The sequence below is a fragment of the Lygodium microphyllum genome, chromosome 26, assembly GCF_053477565.2.
Source record: "Lygodium microphyllum isolate KBCC chromosome 26, Lygodium_microphyllum_v1.1.10, whole genome shotgun sequence".
Classification (NCBI taxonomy): domain Eukaryota; kingdom Viridiplantae; phylum Streptophyta; class Polypodiopsida; order Schizaeales; family Lygodiaceae; genus Lygodium; species Lygodium microphyllum.
In genome coordinates this window covers 98,524,192-98,545,232 of record NC_141160.1, presented here as the reverse complement: position 1 = coordinate 98,545,232, position 21,041 = coordinate 98,524,192, and the positions used below count along the sequence as shown (strand labels likewise).

Genomic DNA, 21,041 nt, shown 5'->3' with positions numbered 1-21,041 from the left:
ACTCATGGTACCTGAATTACTTGGTATCCATTTGAATTTGTTGTCATCCACTGCTGACCACCAATCTGTGATGCTTTATAGTCACTAACATTACCATTCCTATGTAGGATCTGCAGAGAGCATATTAATCACTAACATTACCATTCCTATGTAGGATCTGCAGAGAGCATATTAATCACTAAAAAGCTGTTGTCATTTCCACACTAGAATTATAGGTTTGACCTTGAGGGAATCATACCAACTTCAACAGGCCACAAGTTAATTCCCTTTCTCACAATATTATACCAGAGACACTTATTCCACGAGGTGAAAATATCCGTTTCTTAGTGGAGATTACCTGCAAGTCTCCATCCCTTTTGCCTGAGATAACTGAACCAGATGCTAGAATACATCGCCAAATTTCCTCATCTTTTTTTGTAGCAAGCAATGCAGTTGGGATACCAGTCTGGATTATGTCATTTTTACATTCATTCTGTTCAGTCTTACATTTCTCTTGCCCTGTTTCACTGCAGAGGTTTTTATACTCTGAAGCCACATGGGCAGGATACATGTATATAACGCCTTCTGAACCAAACTCTACTACATTTCCATTTGGATTCAAAATTTGAAGGCTTACAGAATGATCTTGATTCAGGAAGAAACACAAGATTAGGCCATCTTCAAAGGAAGCCAATAGCTCTGATTCAGATTTATTGCCCCTTGTGAAAGTTCGTAATGCATAAGCATTTCCATCCTAAACATCCATTGCAGGAGCTTGTCAAATAACTTGCAATCTATAAAGCTACACCAACAACACATTGGTTTTTTGGGTGGAACCACTTCTATTATATGAATTTAACAATACTAGTTTTTAATATTTTTTTGGGCAGCAAAAGATGTGGCTAATTATATTACTTCAAAGGATTTTAGAATAAGGTACATATGCTCAACACGTTTTTCCTTTTTGGTGAAGGGAAATTTTATTAATTACCAAAACACAAAATGCGACATGACTACCAAGTACAAACCGTCTATATGACTGATAAGGGAACCAAAGAAACAGTAGTGTGCCAAGAAAGCAGATCCTATCAAGGAAGAATGTCTATTAGCTCAATGATGTCAGGCTGCTAATGGAGAAGGCCTCTCAAATGGGTGATATAACTCTATAGAAGTAGAATAAAACTAAATGCATTCCACATACTCCATATGTGCCAACAGCACATGACTATGGAAGTTGGGCTGTCCAAAAACCTAGTCCTTTGGAGGCATCAGCCAGACTACCACTTGCACTCTGGGATGTGCTTTGTGTTGTTGAGCATAAGGATCACAAAGAAGTAGGCCTGATTATCCATTGCCATGGGTTCAAGTTGTTTTATGGTCGGGGAACTGCAATGAGGCATTTTGGTGTCATGATAATCGTTCATAAACATCACAAAGTAGGCATGATTATCCATTGCCATGGGTTCAAGTTGTTTTATGCTCGGGGAACTGCAATGAGGCATTTTCGTGTCATGATAATCATTCACGAGAAATTTCAGCCTAGTTTAGTTAAGAATGATATGATTGGTACATTTCTAATGAGCGAGATCATTTTTGAGGGCGAACTCTTATGGATGGTTGGAGTTTATGCCCCAAATGATGTCTCACATCATTGTGATTATGGAAACAAGTTAGATTAAGTCTTTCTCTTGGTAGAGCCGGTTTGTTGATGGGTGATCTCAATATGTGCATGGATCCCCCACTTTCTACTTCTGCACATTGTGTAGTGGATGCTCCAAAGGTGATGACTAGGATGAGTTTGCATCAGCAATATTAATGGAGGATCTTTGGCCTTGGTTGTGTTCATAAACTCCTAGGTACTTTCCATTCACCCCAACATATAGCAACAAGAGCCGGTTGGATTGCATGTACGTGATGCATGAGGATGGATCGTTGCCAAAGATTTCGGAAATGAAAGGTTTACAGCAGTATGTTTTGTCAAATCAATTTCCGCAGGAGTTTGTAATGCTTTAGACAACTCACTTGTACCTTTGCAAAGTTTTGGGGCAAGCATCCATTGCCCTTTAATTCCTCTTGTTTGAGCATGATGATGGTTACATGATGCAGTTATTGGATCTGTTTTAGATTGGCTTTCCATGTCAACAAATGGTATCTTTTAACTGGTTGATTGGCAATGCGCAAAGGGTTGCTAGGCAATATGGAATTCATCATGCCTCCCTTCACAACCAATGCTTGCATCTTGCTGAAGAAATGTTGGCATTAGTTTGCTCCCTTCTAATTGACTCTCTAGTTGATGCTTTCTTGGTATCATTATCTGTGCATTTGGTTGATCTTATCAAACACTTTCAATTACTCTCTTATTAGCAGGCTATACTTAGGGCTTTGACTGAGGAACTCTAGGATAACTCCTATCACTCTCATAAATTCCATTGGCAATTGTATGTACCCTTTGAAAGGGAGAATATGGTGTGGCTCCTAAATGCTGATAATCGAATGGTTATGGATCCTTAGACTATTGTGCATGTGTGCAGGCAATATCTAATGGATCTTCTTGGCTTGCAGCAGACCTATTTGGATGGCATTGCTCATGCTTGTTTTGTGTTTTATGTGCTGATTTGGGATCATCTTTCTCCTGAATAACTACTCCTTTGGAGGCTGATATTCGCGAGCTTGAGGTGAATGGGTGCTTTGTTGAATTTACCAAGAGACAAAAGTCTTGGATGGGATGGTCTCACCAATGAATTCTTTGAGACTTACGCTAGTGGCCTGGTGGTGCCGTTGATAGCTATGTGTCAGGAGATTTGGGCATGTAGAATTATGCATGCTTCATGGAAAGAGGTGTTATTAAGTTGATCCCAAAGGTTCCCTTGCCCTTGATGATCAAATGTTGGAGACCACTCCTGTTGATGGGTAGCATGTATAAGATCTTTTCCGAGGTGCTCGCTAATCACCTTCATGAGCACCTTCTTGACATTGTGCATCCTTGTTAGCATGGATTTATCAAGGAGAGGAACACTATCCACAACGTTCTGAATGTGCAAATTGGTATTGATTACATAGAGCATTCCAATTAGGAGGTGGTTCTTACACACTTAGATTTAGAGAAAGATTTTGATTATTTGGAATGGTCTTTTCTAGCTAAGGTCATGCAAATGATGGGTTTTGGGTCCTATATGTCTCATTTGATTTACGCCATTCACAAGAGTGCATCCTCTAGAGTCATGCTGAATGGTGGTGTTACTGAACCATTTACTCTCGTTCGATCAGTGAGATAGGGATGCCCTCTAGAGCCATGTTGAATGGTGGTGTTATTGAACCATTTACTCTCGTTCGATCAGTTAGATAGGGCTGCCCTCTGATTCCCCCTATTTTTTTTCTTGCTACACATAGGGCTTGTCTCACCCTTCGAATTAGTAGTTAGTTGGTCAAGCATTGATTGATGATACTTTCATGATATTGAAAGCTGATTGGGATAACTGCTATAAATTTTTGGACATCTAGGACTTGTTTGGCCATGCTTCAGGATTGCACATTTATACTTCCAAATCATCTCTCACGAGCTGAATCGAACATGATTTTAAAGCCCTCGGGTAGCAAGGTGAGGTGGTTCCCAAAGGGGATATTGCAAGGCACTTGGGTTACCCTTTGGGGGTGAATGTTTTGCCTAAGCAGTTGTTGCTAAGATGGATATCCGCCAAGATGGAAGCTAAATTTATTTATTGGAAATATCAAGCATGGCCTTTCCGTGTGCACCTTCAAGTGGCGCACACAATTATATTGCTTATGCATGCTTGCTACTTTTCCCTATTGCCTTGGTCTAGAACTAGCTTGAGGTACATTACTTGGGCCACCCACTTTATGCTTTTAAAAAATGACTCTTTGCATGTTGGAATTTCCTAGGTTTCATGGGGCCATATATGTATTTTCAAAAAGACGGCAGTGGAGTCATTTTGGATGTAGAAACTTACACAGTGGCTCTCTGTTGGTCATTGTTTCAAGCCATGTGTACTAGTCATAAGCCTTGGGTTTCCATTGCCTGGTTTTTCCTTGAAGATAGGGGTATTGTGTATGAAGATACTAAATAAATGGTTCATGGTAGCATGTGCTCAATATTGATCAGCCTGTTAGTATCCAATCTTCAGTTTTATTGACTGATTTTGTTTGTTCATGGAAAGTCGTGCATCAAAAATTGGATTGGCAACTAGTAGAGGATAGATTGCATGCCAATTCTATGTAGTGTGAATTTCTCACAGTTTGTTAGTTTCATAAGAAGTAAAAAAAGATGCTCAACCCAGGTTTAATTTAATGGCATGACTTCGTTTACTTTCTATTGTGGAGAAAAGTAAGTGGCCTACGAAAAAATGCTCAGAAATAACTTAATGATGGGACTATGCTAGAGTAGAACCATGTCTAGTGTTGTCCCATCGGTAAAAAGAAAATGAAACCCAAATTTGACAAAATCATGTACAAAAAAATGTGGTGGGGATTGTAGGCTGTGAGTAATCTCAAGATCTACACATGATTTCAACTATGATGCGATCCCCAATTGCTCCCTAGATATGCTTGGTAGTGAGTCTTTGGTGTCTTGTGATAAAGGCTCTGATCCAATTGTGGTGTGGCCTCCTTGGAAGTGGTCATATGTGCTATCATGATCAATGGTCTTTCCATGCTATCCCAGCTATCATAATAATCTCTCTGTGTTCCGGTCTGATAATGAGTGGATTGAGACACCTGTGGTATAAGCTACACACCCATACCTCTGCTCCATATAGTAGTGTAGGTGTTACTAAGGTATCAAACAACCATAGTTTAGTGCAATGCTCTTGGAACTATATGTGAGCACATCGACTCTCAAGTGACCTTAGTGCTACATAGCCCCACGCCAAACGTGCCTTTGATGCCCCTCTCAATGTAAATCAGGGGCCAAAGAAGGTAGTTAACTCCTAGATAAACATATTTCCTCACATGCTCCACTATGTCTTCTCCAAATGTGAACTAATACATGGATCTAGTCACCCATGGTGCTGAAGTATTGAAGACCATGGTTTTGGTCTTCCCAAGGTTTACAGTGAGATCTCTATCTCTACAAAATACGTATAAAGCATTGAGGCATTACTGCAATCCCTCTAGTGAGTTCGAAATAAGAAAAATGTCATTTGTATACAATAATATTAGTATCAACATCACTACTAGGTTGGCTACGGCTCCTCCATCTCAATCAATGTAATCAGACACTTCATCTATATATAAATCAAACAATGTGGGTGAAAGTGGGCATCCTTGTTTCACTCCTATGGTACTATCAATCCTCTCTGATAGTCCCCGAGGTCTATCACTACTTCATATAATGCATAGATACACCATTGTATACCTTCCTGGCACTCCAACATCCTACAATCTCTGCATAATGTGTGTATGAGGCACTATATCAAGAGTTTTGCAAAAATCTACAAAGAAACAATAGATCCTTGATCCTCCTTGATAGTGGCTTTGAGTGTGAGGATATGGTCAAGTGTGGTATATCCATGTCTGAAGCCTGCATGCCCTTGTGCTCTCTTGCCTTGCAACCAAGGTTGTCTTCGTACGTAGCACACACTGATCCGTACAGTACGGTACGGTACATATCCGTACGATTTAGTACGAAAAAATAAACACTTTTTGGCCACTCTCCTTCAAGCCTACAACTTTCTTTTTTTCTTTCTCCTTTCCTTTTTTTTTCTTCTTTCTTTCTTATTTCTCTCTCCCTTAAGCCTCTCTCTCTCTCTCTCAAGCTTCTCACACCCTCCTTTTCTCTCAAGCCTCTCACACACACAACCTTCTCTCTCTGTCTCTAGCCTCTCCCTCTCTCTCAAGTTCCATAGTTGCACTAGTACCACGTATGAAAGGTTTCATATTGTATCATACTTTAGGTATCATACCTTACGTATTAGTACCATAAGGTACCAACTTAATGGATACATCTTTTCCTATTTGAATTGCACTTTGGGATGCGCTAAATGCTCCTTATACTAATAAGTTTCTCCCATGAGATTAGGTTATTTGAGATTCAAACAATTTCCCTCAACCTTCTCTCTCTCAAGCCCACACTTCTCTTATTGTATGATCATTCATGTATGATGTATCCACTCCCATCTATGTAGTCATAAGTTATAGGTAGCAGTAGTGCATGTTGTGCATGCAGCATAAGATTTTGGCATGTTACACAGTATTCATCTTATATACTCTGATAGCATTGCTATTTAGACTTGAAACATCTATTCTATTATCTTTAGTCCAAAATAATCAAGATTTTTTTTTGGGGTACTAATATCGTACCGTACCTTATAAAATCTTAAGGTACCATTTAGTACCATATTTTATCGTACCGTACCCTACCTGACAACTATGCTTGCATCTCAGCCCACTCACTGAGTTCATGTTCCACTATAGATCCATATATCTTGGCCAAGGTATGGCCGATCATGATAGTCCTATAGTTACTAGGGATCAAAGGATCACTGCTCTTGAAGAGTGGAATTATAGTATTGTTTGACTAGGTTGTAGGGGAAGACCTCGCATACTACTCTATCGAACATATGTGCTAGTATGTCGCAAGCATGTGAGAAACGTTCTACCGCTAGCCCATCCTCATCTTGTACCATCCCATTTTGTAATCTATAAATTACATCCCTAACCATTTTCTAGGTAAAGAAAGACCACTGTGTTGGCCTACAAACCTGTGGGGGCTGCATAGGTGGGTGTATTGGCAGATCATACAATTGTCTTTCATAGTCAAGCCAAGTATCCAGTGATGTAATCGGTATGGGGGGTTGTCTTTCATGAAACATCTTCCATGCACTCTTGCTATCCCATCCCAAAAATTACCGATATATCTTTGCTTCTTTCACCAAGTAGTCTCACTTCTTCGTTTGCACAAGGTGTTGCCCTAAATCACTTACACTAGGCTTGCATCATCCTATTTGCCTACTCCTGCACCATGCCACTTTCAGCCTATTCTTGCACCATGCCGCCTTTAACTTGCATCTGCTTGACATGCTCTCTACAAAGCACTGCGGGCTATCTTGACTTGCACGCAGATGGAACCAATGAGTGAGAGAGTGCAAGGACATGATAGAGCTATGGCCACTCTGCCGTCAACTGCCCCTACAATAGTCCTGTTGTCCAGGCTTGTGCTACCTGACCTGCCCCCTCGACCTGCTCGAACCCACTTGGATGCCCTGCCATCCTGCACTATGCACCCTGAGGCCCTACTCTTTGGAGCACCTTGTTGCATTACTTCTGTTCAGGGCCTGCCTTTGTGACATGCCTGCTGGTGCCTGCTCATGGACTGCACTATGGAAGATATGGTGCCTTGCATTGACAAGATGTCTTGTAACCCCATGATGTTCAGCCTTCTGTCAAAAGTAGCAAGCATGAAGAATTTTCCATTGCAACTCGGGTGATTCTCTGTTTTGCTTGACGACCAGGTGGCTTCTATCTCACAAGATTTGCAAGAGCCAAATTGGAACAAGTTGCTAGAGTTTGCTAACTCTCTTTTGGGGGAGTATGTCGAGCATAATCATTAAGCTATTCTTGCCTGCGTGGAGGAAGAAATATTGGATGTACAAGTGAATACTTAGGAGGTTCGTCACTCCTTTTCTGCCTTTCATGAGCGAGGTGTGATTTGCTTCTTCATCAACCATCCTAGCCACTATCCGTCAATGGTTGAATTATCTTCTTTAGATTGATGGTGTGGAGGAGATTTTCACCGGTTATCTAGCTTCTGTGAGATTGTGCTTCATTCTCCCTTGACATGGGATTTTCTCCATCAACAGCCCCTCTTTTTTGATAAATAGTTGGTGCATATTGTTTTGTGGCGTCCAATGGTAGGTTTCCAATGCCTACTTACACAGGTGTATTTGGTATGGGTGGAAGTGGAGCGTTGCTTGGTTGTTTATTGGGGCCTTCCCAAGGATGTATGGGTGCAGTGGGTTATGTGTTGGTGCCCCCTAGTCTGAAGGCAGCCAATCAAAATTGGTTGTGCATGCTATGGAATACAACCTGAAAGAGAGTAAATTGGTTGCGCCTCAATTGCAATGGTATGTGGCCTCTTTAGTTTTGGCTGGAGTGGGGTACCTTTGCTAGACATTGTTTCTCCTATGGTAAACTAGGTCACTTCTTGGCAAAATGTCCAGATTGAAAGAGTACCTTGGTAGACTAGCCCATGGATCAGGATCAAAATGCACCACCTTGTCCTATAAAGCAATAGATAACTCAACCCAATCAGTCTAAACCCAAGCAGCTGGCTCCTCCTTTAGATTTGGAGACATAGGGACGGATGGAAACCCGACACAATAAAGGGAAAGCCAATGAGACTTCAGTGCCTACAGTACCTGATGACCCTTCATTGCCACACCTGATCCGCACTTATTCGTGTCACCAAGACAAATCCTTGGATGCACTGATTGCTCGAGTCTCTCTACTACTCCCAAGGATCCGCAGCCTCCTAAAGAGCAACAACAACAGCACACCCGCGACCCTCCAGCCCAACAGTTTTTTGATGTTGCTAGTCGTGTCATTACTCCATGGGATCACAAGTATCTAGGTTCTACTTCCCACCTTGCAGATGGACCCTCTTCATGGGCCACACCTTAGAGACCGAACCCTTTTGCGGTGCTAGGAAACTTCCTTGATGATGGTGTACTGGAGACATTGGCAGCAAAAGCCCAGGTCCATGCGGCTAAATCTCATCAACACTCTTGAGCCTATGTGTCTGTCTAGTCCTCGGATGCCTCTTGCACACTCGTCCTTTTGTGTCTGTTGGATCCATTGTACCTCGTTCGTATATGCTGGCCTAGAGTCACCCTGCACTTTGTAATCTTGTTATCCTATACTGCCCATTACACACATAGAGAGAGAGAGAGAGAGAGAGAGAGAGAGAGAGAGAGAGAGAGAGTGTGTGTGTGTGTAAATCAGTCTTGCGGTCCTTCTCGGTGTTTTATGACCGTGCAGTTATACTTTTCTTCACTGAGATCCTAGTGCTTTCACATATTCGCTAGTGGATGCACCATTTATTGCAAGGGGAGTGTGTCGAGGAGATCTTCCTTGGACCTCGCGGATTTTATGAGGTGCTGTTGAAATCGGAAACACATCGAGCTGAGCTCTTGTCCAAGCTGCCATTATTCTTTGATCGCCGCTTGGTCCATGTTGTACCCTGGCGCCCTATGGGCGATTTCCAGCGTCTGCTTCAACGAGAATGCCTGGTATGGGTGGAAGTGGAGAATTGTTCGGCGGTTTATTGGCCATTGTTGAAGGATGCAATGGCCGTTGTGGGAACAGTGTTGGTGCCCCCAAGCCTCAGGGCTATGAATCGAAATCGTTTATGCATGTTATGGGACACAGCCAGGAAAAGGCTTGCGTGGCTTTGCCTCAATTGTTCTGGCATGCATCCTTTGCATTTTCGCTTAAAATGGGGCAACTTTGCAGGCCACTGCTTTTCATGTGGTAAATTGGGGCATTTCATGGCCAAATGCCCTGAAAGGCAACCGTCTTCCGAGGATGCGCCGGTTGTGCTGCCTAAGGATGACATGGTGCTTGATGCCCCGACACAGGAGGCCCTTCAGCCACCAAATGTCGTGGATAAAGGCAAACAGTAGGTCCTGGGTTTGGATTCTCGTAGCACTGATTGGATTGAGGCACGTCAAAAAAAAGGTAAAAAGCTGGATGCAGGCCGGGCGGATCCTGGGCCTAATACTTCATAGGATTCCGTGCGCACGTATATGCACCGGAAAGAAATGTTCACTTCACAGTCGGCTACGCGTACTATGGCTCTGTCTGGCCCCCGTAATCAGTCTACAAGGAAAGCCTATATAGACGGCCCCATGGGCCCACCTGCTAAGCTGGCGTTTGATACAAAAGGTAATGTCATTACACCCTGGGATCGGCGTTATCCCTGCCCCACTCCCAAGGCAGTGGATGTTCCTTCTACCTCTAAAGCAGGTCGCCATAATTCATTTGCAGTATTGGCTGATTTTCTGGATGAGGGCGTCCTAGATGCTCTCGCGGAAAAGGTGAAAGCGAGGTAACAAGCGCCTCGTTCCTGACTCCCTTGTTTGAAGATATATGAAGATAGCCACGTGGAATGTGCGAGGCATTTGCTCTCGCCATAAGCAACATGCCATGTGGACTGTCTTGCATGAGAACCAGTGGGATGTATTGTGTGCAGTTGAGCACAAAAGTCACGCTGAAGCAGGGAAAATTGTGGATTGTCATGGCTTCCGTCTGTTTTATGCAGGGACACATGCTATGCACTATTCGGGCGTGCTGATGATTGTCCATGAGAAATACCAGCCTGTTCTTGTCAAAAATGATGTGCATGGCCGCTTTCTGGTCATCATCGAAGTCTTATTTGAAGGAGAGATTTTATGGTTGCTGGGCCTCTATGCTCCGAATGATCCCGCATCCCGACGGGATCTCTGGTCGACTTTGCAGGGCTCCATGTCACTTGGCCGAAGGGGGTTTTTGATGGGAGATTTCAATATGTGTGTTGACTCTTCTCAGTCCACTTCAGGACATTCGGTAATGGATACGCTGGAAAGCCGGGTGTGGAATTCTTTTGCTTTGCGCGTGCTTAAGCAAGATCTTTGGTCGTGGCTTCACTCTTCTTTTTCAGGCTTTACTTTTCATTCCGCACAATATGCAACTACTTGGTCGCGGTTGGACCGAATGTATATCATGCAAGGGGATGATTTTTTGCCCGAGATGCTAGAAATGAAGGTCTTGCAGCAATATGTGTTGTCGGACCATTTCCCCCTCTAGCTTGAGATGCGGGCACAATCTATTGCACCTTTTATGCAGTTGCTGGATAGGCTTCCTTTACATTTCAACTCCTCTTATTTAAAGCATCCCATTTTTCAGGGCTATATGCAGCAATTGATTGAGAGGTTCTTATTGGACTTCACCTCTGACGGCCTGGCTGCATTTGCCCGGCTGCTCTCTAATGTGCAGCGGATTGCTCGCCAGTATGGGATTCATCATGCCTCTCTTTGCCGGCGACGTCGACATGCAGCAGAGGACTTACTGGCTTTGGTCCGTTCCTTGCTCGTGGATTCCCCAGATGATGATTTTCTGCTGTCACTGGAAAGGCGTTTGGCCCATCTTATTCAAGTCTTTCAGTTGAAATCTTATCAGCAGGCCAAGCTGCATAACTTGACTGACACATTGCAAGATAGTGCCTGCCAGTCTCATAAGTTCTTTCGCGCCTTGCATGCTTCTCCGGCTCACGGAAATATGACTCGACTCCAGGATTCGGAAGGTCGCATGGTCACTGATCCACAGACCATTGTCACTATGTGTAGAAATTATTTTATGGAACTTCTTGGTTCTTCTCCCTCGCCTTCTAGCCAGGTTACGCATGCCCGCTTGGTCTTCTATTATCTGGTCCGCCAGCAGGTTCCACTTGATATGCAAGCCACTTTGGAGGCGGATATTTACGAGGAGGAGGTTATGGATGTTTTGTTGCACCTGCCGAAGGATAAAAGTCCTGGTTGGGATGGTCTCACTAATGAATTCTTTGAGAACTCGGCCACGCAGTTGGTAAAGCCATTGGCGGTCATGTGTCAGCAGGTTTGGGAAACAGGGGTCATGCCTTCCTCATGGAAACAAGGCCTTATCAAACTGATTCCCAAGGTCCCTTCGCCGTCAAAGCTACAACATTGGAGACCAATTTCTTTGATGGGCTCGATGTATAAAATCTTCTCCAAAGTGCTGGCGAATCGGCTTCACAAGCACCTTCCAGCTATTGTGCATCCTCTCCAATACGGTTTCATCAAGGGCCGCAACATTCTGCATAATATCTTGAATGTGCAAATGGCTATTGACTATGCGCGGCACTCCAGTCAGGAAGTGGTATTGATTCAATTGGACTTGGAAAAGGCGTTTGACTATGTGGACTGGTCTTTCATTGCAGATCTCATGTCTGCTATGGGCTTTGGTACCCGGATATCCCGATTGATCTACACCATTAGTGCTACGGCTTCTTCAAGAGTTATGCTCAATGGTGGGGTTACAGAGCCATTTGTCCTTGCACGCTCGGTCAAACAGGGTTGCCCTTTGAGTCCTCTCTTCTTTGCCCTGGCGACTCACCCGGTCCTTTCAATGTTATCCTCAATGGCGGCTTCTGCTCAGCTGGTAGGATTGTCTCTTCCTTTGGGGCAGCACTTCATTAGCCAATCTTTGGCTGATGACACCTTTATGATTTTGCGGGCAGACAGGGACAACATTCGAAAGGCATTAGATGTTTGGACGCTCTTTGGTCAGGCCTCTGGTCTTCGCATCAATGCCTTTAAGTCGGCCATTCTCAGTTGCACGGAGCCTGATTTACAGTCATTAGGTTGGCAGGGCCAGATGGTTTCCCGTGGATCCATTGTCAGGCATCTTGGATACCCGTTGGGAGTGGATGTACGGCCAAAGGACCTACTGGAGTGGATTTCACAAAAACTGGCAGCGAAGTTTATGTATTGGAAGTCGCAAGCGTGGCCTTTCCATATGCGCCTTAAAGTGGCTCAGACAATTATGCTACCAATGTTAACTTATTTCCTGCCATTGCTGCCGTGGACGCCTACTACTTTGAAGGCTCTCACTCATCCCATTCGTTTCATGCTATGGAAGAAGGATTCCCTGCAGGCAGGCATTTCATGGATTTCATGGTCACATACATGCACCCCTAAACGCATGGGTGGTGGCGCTATTTTGGATGCAGAAACTCATATGTTGGCTCTTCGTTGGTCTCTTTTTCGTGCTGTGTGTGTGGATCATCACCCGTGGACCATCATAGCCCGTTATTTTCTTGAGGACGGCGGGCTACGCCATGGTAACACACGGCTTCGGGCCTCCTGGTGGCATGTTCTTAATGCTGACTCTCGATTTTCTAGTCCCTCTTCTTCTTTGTTACTGCACTTGGTCGGCTCTTGGAAAGTGGTGCTCCAAAAGGCCCGTTGGCATCCAGTAGGGGACCGCTTGCAGACTAACTCCTTTTAGCTGGAATTGTTGGCAGTATCCAGATTACTTTCATGGGAAGACAAACATTAGCTCAGACCGAGATTTAACCGCATGGCCCGTTTAGGTGTGACGTCGATTGCGGATGCTACTCTTGCCACTCGCAATGTCCTCGCATCGTTTTGGACTGCTAGGAGACTCTTCAGGATCCCGCGCGGATACCGTGGTTTATGGGAAAAGCTTTTGTTGGAGCTTCAGAGTAGGTAACCCTTTCCTGCCCTGGCTGTGGATCGTCCTTGGCAGGACTGGGACCTTGCAGGCCGGTTGAGTCTGGAAAAGGCCTCTACTAATCAGGTGTATCATCTTCTCATTCAAGATCACCATTGGCTGGGTCTGAAAGCTAATACTGTTTGGGGACTGCGGAAATCGATGTCATGGTGGCAGGCGACACTGATGGAGGGCTGGCGGAATAAGGCACCTTTCAAATGCAAAGTCTTTCTTTGGCGGGTAATGATTGGTGGTCTTCCTCTTGCCGCCCTTTCCAAGCGTCGAATCTCGAATGGCAATTGTTTCTTCTGTACCACTATTGCGGAATCGGCCCGACATCGTTTTCTTTCTTGCCCACTCGCCAAGAATATCTGGTTACTCTTGTCGCAAATCTGGCGCGCGGTGGTGGGGTCCTCACTAACTCCTTTCGATTGGGTTTTTGTGCGCCAAAAGTACCCCACACCGCCACAGTTACATATGCAGATCTTATTTCACTTTTTCAGATACTGGGGATGCTGGCACATTTGGACAACGCGCAATGCTTTTCTCTTTGATTCGGCCTCTAATGTACCGAGACATATTGCCAAGCTTAAAGGGCTCTTGCATTGGCAACTAGATCTCATTCGACACTCCGACTTGCTCCCTCGGGAGGATTTGCATCCCTGGCAAATGGCAATTACCTCTGGGTCGTTGCCATGATTGGTGTAACCTTTTTAGTACATTAGTACGGGGATTTCCCACACGTTGGTCTAGGGCCCTCGTTTCTCTTGTAATCATGTAATCATGTAATCTTTTCTTGTAATTCATACAATTACCTTTTACGAAAAAAAAAAGAGTGTGTGTGTGTGAATTACCATATAAAGTGTTGGCTGTAGATCATTGTTTGCATATAAAGTAGGAAGGCCACAAGATAGTAAGCCACCGCCTTCACATAAATAAAAGAGTTTCCTTTCAGTAATTTGGCTTTGAAATTTCTCTAGTGAATAAGCCATCGAAGAAACTTTCAGACATTTACTCTCTTCACTACTTTGACAAAAATTTCCAAAAGGTACCTGCAGAAGATGTAGCTTCTAAGCAACCTTTTTTTTTGGGTAGATTGCTTCTAATATTGTGCTTTTAACAGCTAATTTCGAAGCATATGAGCAAGAAAACCAGTGTCATATGAATTTGAAAAAAGTGATGCAACATCTCAGAATATATTCACCTCACAAGGAATCTTGTATGTACATTGGAAGTCTCCTTCTGCTGCATAAAGGACTGATAACAAACAGTCTTCCAGTTCATCATAAATGGTTTTGTGAAATGGACGATTCAGTCTTGCCTTTGAGTAAACTTCAGAAATCACAGTATTTGGAAAAGTTTCTATGAACTGGAAGTCCTTGATATTTGATATGCAGTTTCCTATACAGTCCATCTCTTGGGTGTCCTCTGATTTCACCAATTCCATCAATTTCATCTGTGCAATCAACCAGAACTGCCTTTATAGACTTCTGAAGCACACCTATACAGAGACTAGAATGGCTATGCATTATTGGACTGTGAGGACACTAGACAGAGAAAGGCTACAATGTTTGAGACCCTTTCACAATAGACTGGAAAGAGCTAATTACCAACTTTCTGTATCTTTGAACTGTGGGGTTAGAGAAACGACCATCCTCTTCAATCATGGTACCTAGTATGCCTCTTTCTTCTTTGGTTAAAATGGGGTCTTTAGGCATTCCTTGTCGATCTTTACCTGAAATAATATAGTTGATAAGAAAATCTTATCCAACAGCAACATCTGACATGTCTGTCCACATTCTAATTTTTTTTTGAATTCCTTCAGCAGTGTGTGTGTTGCACGTGCAGCATGACTGTTCAAGGTATAGATGGCCTGAACCCCAGAATCTTGGCATTTGATGATTAGTTTGTCTCTCACGTGGCATTCACAGGGACCGTCTTTGCGGAACTCTAAAACCATACTATCATGGGGATGGCTCAGACTGTGCTCGCAAAGGGGTTAGCTTGTTCTCTTGGCATGCCTTGCATAGCCATTTGAACACCCAAGGAAAGTAGTGAAGTGTCAATGAAAAGGAAAGTCTTGTAATATTGACATATGATTCAATAAGCCTGTTGCTACTCAAGCTTTTCCAAAATTAGCTAGTTCATAGAATGTAGTCTTGCAGCTCACCACCTTTCTTGCTGCTGATAGGGGTCTTTTTTGTATTTTCATCTCAAGGGTCATCTTGCAAGCAAAGAGTCACAGTATTCCAAGTTCACACAGCCAGTCCTCCAAGTTCCTTGTCACGGTAAAAAATACAAAACTACAAGGAACTTGGAGGAACTTTTTTCCATATGGCCCCTCAGATGGTCTGGCTCTATAGCCCACTGGTTGTCCACAGAACCATTGTATCTATGATGTACTTAGACACTCTTTACATAGTTCCTTGTACTTTGTATTTTTACCTCACGGGGCTTTCTCTGAGGTGTTATTAATAAAAATTTCTTCTCTCAGAAAAAAAGAAAGATCTCCAGGGTCTAATGTAAGCAGTTGTGAGCCTGAAAAACCCTCCAAAATCTCTAGTTCTGATCTCCTGGAAGATGCAAAGCTTGCTACGCTGCCACAATCCTCCAAGCGCACATCTAATGGACTCTTACATTCACAGCAGCAGCTTATTCCACGACTCATTAGGGGAGTCGCTCTTATCTCATTTCTAGTCAGCACTCGAGCATGATTCCATGCCAACTTCTTACAGAGGAACATCATCAAAGATGAGAACTGGTTGCTAATACCATTACTTGGTCCACTTGGCCTGGGATACAATCCCATTCCATAGATTTGCAGGACATTGCTAAGAGACTCTATCCCTAGGAATTGGCTCAAGATCATTCACACTCTCTCTGGCAGATGGGAGAGACTGCAGGCGACTCTGAGTGCATGAGGAGAGATGCCTTTCTTTACACTTGGGATTTTGGCACCTTCTTCCATTTAGATGATTTATGGTTTGGCATTTCAGCCCACTGTACTGCCTTTGTACACAGCCCTTGTATTTGTGACACTGTAGTCCTATACAGGGCTTTGTTTGTCTTGTTACCATGCAAAAGTTTCTTCTAAGAATCTGTTAATTGATATTCCTCTTCTTTAAAAAAAATAAATCCAATGTCAAATTCATGCAAATTCTACAGTTTCTGCAGCTTCCTTCAATTTAAACATGCGATGACCTATTCAGCCCAAGTTCATGTTTGTTTTATTGAATAAAAAGAAGATAACAATGTTCTACCTGGAATTGGGATTAATCCTGACATGTGTTTCTCTACCTCAATGACATTGAGAGCTGTCATTGTTTGCAGTTCCCTGGGGGCAGTTTCAGAGACATAAGCACTTATCACCCCCACCTTATCAAACACATGGACTACATCCAAATATTCATTGGCTTCATTCTCTCCTGTCATCTTCTTGCACTCAAGATTGGGTTTCTTCTTGCTACATTCAGCACAAGGAAAGGCATTTGGTTTCTTTTGACCTAGCTTTGTGAAACACTTGGTAAGATGGTCATGTATTTGTTTTTGTTTCTCTTCCCAATGGGACTCCCTTGATTCTGAAGCACAGGAAGAGCTCAATACCACTTGCTCGATCACACAATGCAAGATTACAGGTACACTTAATAAGGCCATAGGAACTTCACTTAGGAGCTGATTATAGTACCTTGCGGTCATGTCCTGCACTTAAAATATTTAATAGAACTGATATTAGAGCAAAAAGAGACTCACTTAAAGCATTAATCTTGAGTGTACAGCATGATTCATGATTCATGTAGGGACTAGCTATCATTTGTGACTTGAAGTAATGATCCTCAAAACAGGTGTTGAAAATTAAGAACTATAGGCATGGAGCTTTCAAAGAGCTGGGCCAAAAAGCAGTTTGCAGTTTTGAAATGTCTAGGTTCACCAGCCAGAATGAAATAGTTTCAAATGTGTGGCCATGAAAGATTGATTTGCACATAATCAGCAGGAGATTCTTCAAATAAAAAGACATGCAGCATTTTGTTTATTTGCACAAAAGAGTGGCTAGTTGTATTACTGCAAGAAATACCATTGTAGTACTTTGGCTCAATGCATAGGGGGATCAGAAAACAGGAGAGCTCTCGGCCTAACTGCACCTGCAATAAATTTATACAAAGCCTCTCAGGTCTGGGGAACTGGAAGAAGAAACCAATGCAGAGGGGTATAGACTGACCAAGGTACCATCGTATAGTGTGAGTAACATGCCCTCTCTTGTATGAAGTTCCAGGGTCCAATCAATATCAGCCCACGCATTGAATTGTATATCAGCCCTAGCTGTGTAGCAGAAGAAATTCAGTGAAATCATAGATACCACAGAGGCTATCTAAAACCACTCCCCACAATCCAAATCCAGCTTGTCCAGGACTATTACCTTTCAAAAGTAGAGCTGCCACTCATGAAACTTCTGCCAAGCAATCGGATCACCCAGCTGCTGGTTCTTTCTTCTTGGCTCTATCACCATGATCCTTCTCCAAGGTAAGTTAGGGAAGGATGGTCATTACAACTATCTATCCAAAATCAGCCTGCCATCTTCTTGAAACGTGAATAAAATGTCCGGGCATATGCAACATGAATAAAATGTCTGGGAACAACTTGAAGGCCAAACCATCAGCCTAGGCTCTGCAGGAGCAGTTCTAGTTGTAAGAATTGTGCCGCCCAACCACTTGCCATCACATAGGGAGACTTCAACGCAGCACGAGCCACTAAGGTAGGGTAGTGCCATTGATCTTGTGCTTGTGGCCAGCAAAACCCATAATTTAAACCACAATAGAATCCTCTGAAAGCCAGTGGGTATCTCACTAAAATTTTTCAAGGACAAACTATTGCACTACCCTGCTGTCAAGGAGCCCCACCTGCAAGCCCAAATACTGGTCAGATACTTGCATTTGTGCAATAAATCATCTAAGTATTACAAATGATGTCTAGGACAAAGGGCTGGAGTCTGTAAAAACTAATCATCTTGCCTTATAGACTAGAGATAAGATTTCCCCCTTGGTGAGTAGAAGATCGACCTGCTGAGAGGCTACCCTAGCTGCCATCAATTCTGAAGATCTCCTAGAAAGTTATTTCTACCCCTCCTAACCTAAAAGGCTTGCACCAGCTTCTTTTTGGGAAAAACTTGGGAGATTTCTATCACCTCAATTGTTGGGTATTTGACTCACGCCTCACTTACGCCTATGCTCATATGGGAGTGTCGGTGATCAGTAGGACACTGGGGCACTTTTTACTCTCGGTAGGAGAGGTTTTTTCCCCCAGACTTAGTCTTATTTTCATATGTGCTTATGTGCTTTTATTACACACTTATGGGCACTTACCGTGTTCGGGTGTGAACACCCCCTACAACCCTAAGGTTTAAGGGTTGTACTTTGTACTTTCATTCCACACTCTTTCAGTCTATTCAATTGGGTGTCGTGCTTCACTCTGTCTCTCTCACTCTCACACTGTCTACTACACTCTCAGCTGCACCTCGATCCTCTCACCACCTCACATTTGGTATCAGAACTCAGCTTTGAGCTCAGCTCCTGTTTGCAATGTGCAGTCCCGATCGCAGCCGAGCCACCTGTGCCAGCGCCCTGTACCTGCGTGCTGCCGCTACACCTGCAGGCGCCACCACCTCTGCCCAGTGTGTCCTCTGCCCTGCGTCTGCCCAGCGTGCCCCTGCGCCTGTCAGTCTGCCTGCGCAGCCTCCCTGCGCTGAGCTAGCCTGCGCCATCAGCTCCAGCCACCAGCGCGCAGCTCCAGCCGCCAGCGCGCCACCTGTCTCCACCCGCCAGTTGCAGCTGCCGCCACCTGCAAACACCGCCAGTCCTGGGCGCCGCCTCCTCTGCCCAGCGTGCGCCAACCCTGCTTGCACGCGCCATTGGCCTGCACGAGCCATCTGTTCGTAGGACGCCGCCTCCTGTACCTGCAGAAGCCCAGCCTGTTCCTGTGTGCACACGTTGCCTCGGGATCCGTGCACGGCGTCAGTTAGCTGCAATCATTCTGCATAGGTAACATTTTGCAGTTTTTATTTCAAACACAGGAGTTCGTGCAACAGCAGGATCAATTTTCTGCATTGGGACATGTGCTTGTGTCTGTGACAGAGACATTAAATGCACATTTTGGGGTATTTGTAACAGAAATTTTGGCAGAAATTTTGGGGATTTTGACATTATAGTGTTGCTGAGCACAGTTTGCACCTTGGGAAGCGTGCATTAAAGACAGTTCTTGACAGAGTACACCCTTGCACATTAATTGCAGAAGTGTGCTTGCTGCAATTTCTGGAAATTTGCAGATTTCCAGCCCTTACTGCTTTGACATTGCTCATTTGTCTTTGGAAATTTGTCATCATGGCAAATCAGGGAGGTGATGTATTTACCTATGTATCCAAGGAAGACAGATTGGATGGAAACAATTATTCGCTATGGTCATTCATGATGAAGAATGTATTAGTGGCTAAGAATTTATGGGATTATGTCAGTGGAGAGGAAACTTGACTCGGAGTTGTAGCTCCCGTTACTCCTCCTCCTCAAGGGGCACGTGGACAACGGGGACCTCAGCTGCTCCACCTCAGCTACTTCCTCCAAGAACTGCAGCTCAAAAAGCTTGGGATACACGAGATGCACAGGCTTTGTCGCTAATTGCTTTGGCAGTTCAGCGGTCCATCATCCCTCACATTCGTTCAGCATCTTCTTCATGAGATGCATGGCTGACTTTGGAGCATATGTTTGCAGGAAAGAATGGGACTCGAATCTCTTTCTTGAAGAAAGAGTTAGAGACTTTGAAGATGAATGAGGGTGATTCTATGCAGGATCACTTGAATAAGATTCAAGATTTGCGGGAGCAGCTCATGAATGTAGATGAGTATTTTTCGGATGCACAGTTGATATCCACCACCTTGAATTCCTTACCTCCTTCGTACTTGTCTTTTCATACTGCATTGAACCTCACCATGAGGATTGCCAAGCACCCACTCACTTTTATTCAGCTGGTTAGTTTGCTTCTAGAGGAGGAGCAAGCAAGGAAAAATAGTGGTGTGAATGCTATAGTCTCTGAGCAGGCTTTTGTGGCAAGACAGAAAGGCAAAAACAACAAGGTGAAAAATGCTCCACAGAGTTTTGGTACTTCTGGCACATCACAGAATCAGACACAAGGGGGGACGCAAGCTAAAAAGGGAAAATGTCATTATTGTAAGAAGCCAGGCCACTATATCACTGAGTGCAGGAAGCGCATTGCCAAAGAGAAGAAGAAGGAGTTAGGAATGTCTGTTTCTACTACTCCTTCCACTGCTAGTGAGTCCGCGTCCTTTGTTGCAGACAGGGACTATTGTTTTTACACTTGCAGTTATGACATCTCTTAGGTTGATAGAGCACTTAGCTCTACAGAGGATGCTAACACTTGGTTCTTTGACAATGGTGCTTCTAGGCATATTACATCTCACAGAGATTTGTTTGCTTCAGTTAGTGCACCTCCCGTTGGGAAATTTGTACAGTGTGTCAATAATGCATCATACCCTGTTCGTGGTATTGATGGCTCTATTCTCCGCCTGCAGGATGCTTTGTTTGTGCCTTGGATCAAGAAGAATTTGCTATCTATTTCTTCTTTGGCACGTTGTGGTTTGCAGGTCACATTTGATGATGACCGTTGCATGGTTAGAGATAAAGAACGCATGACTTTGGTCTTGACAGGATCTTTGTGTCATAGTTTATATGAGTTGGATGCTCTTTCAGTAGATCAATCGGCATACTTGACATCCACTCTTACTCCTGCTACGATACAAGAGGAGTTATGGCATGCTC

The 21,041-nt window shown here is 43.8% G+C and overlaps 1 protein-coding gene across 2 annotated transcripts in view; it reads right to left on the bottom strand.

Moving 5' to 3' along the window:
- LOC148013588 (uncharacterized) overlaps nucleotides 1-21,041 on the bottom strand; it is a 149,847-nt gene that overhangs the window by 8,732 nt on the left and 120,074 nt on the right. For both annotated transcript variants that reach the window (XM_087668511.1, XM_087668510.1), the window contains exons 9-14: nucleotides 16,482-16,920; nucleotides 14,832-14,956; nucleotides 14,426-14,677; nucleotides 14,076-14,273; nucleotides 338-733; nucleotides 12-110 (exon numbers count right to left, since the gene is read on the bottom strand). In XM_087668511.1, the coding sequence (XP_087524637.1) occupies nucleotides 12-110; nucleotides 338-733; nucleotides 14,076-14,273; nucleotides 14,426-14,677; nucleotides 14,832-14,956; nucleotides 16,482-16,920 (1,509 nt within the window). The remainder of the gene's footprint in view (nucleotides 1-11; nucleotides 111-337; nucleotides 734-14,075; nucleotides 14,274-14,425; nucleotides 14,678-14,831; nucleotides 14,957-16,481; nucleotides 16,921-21,041) is intronic.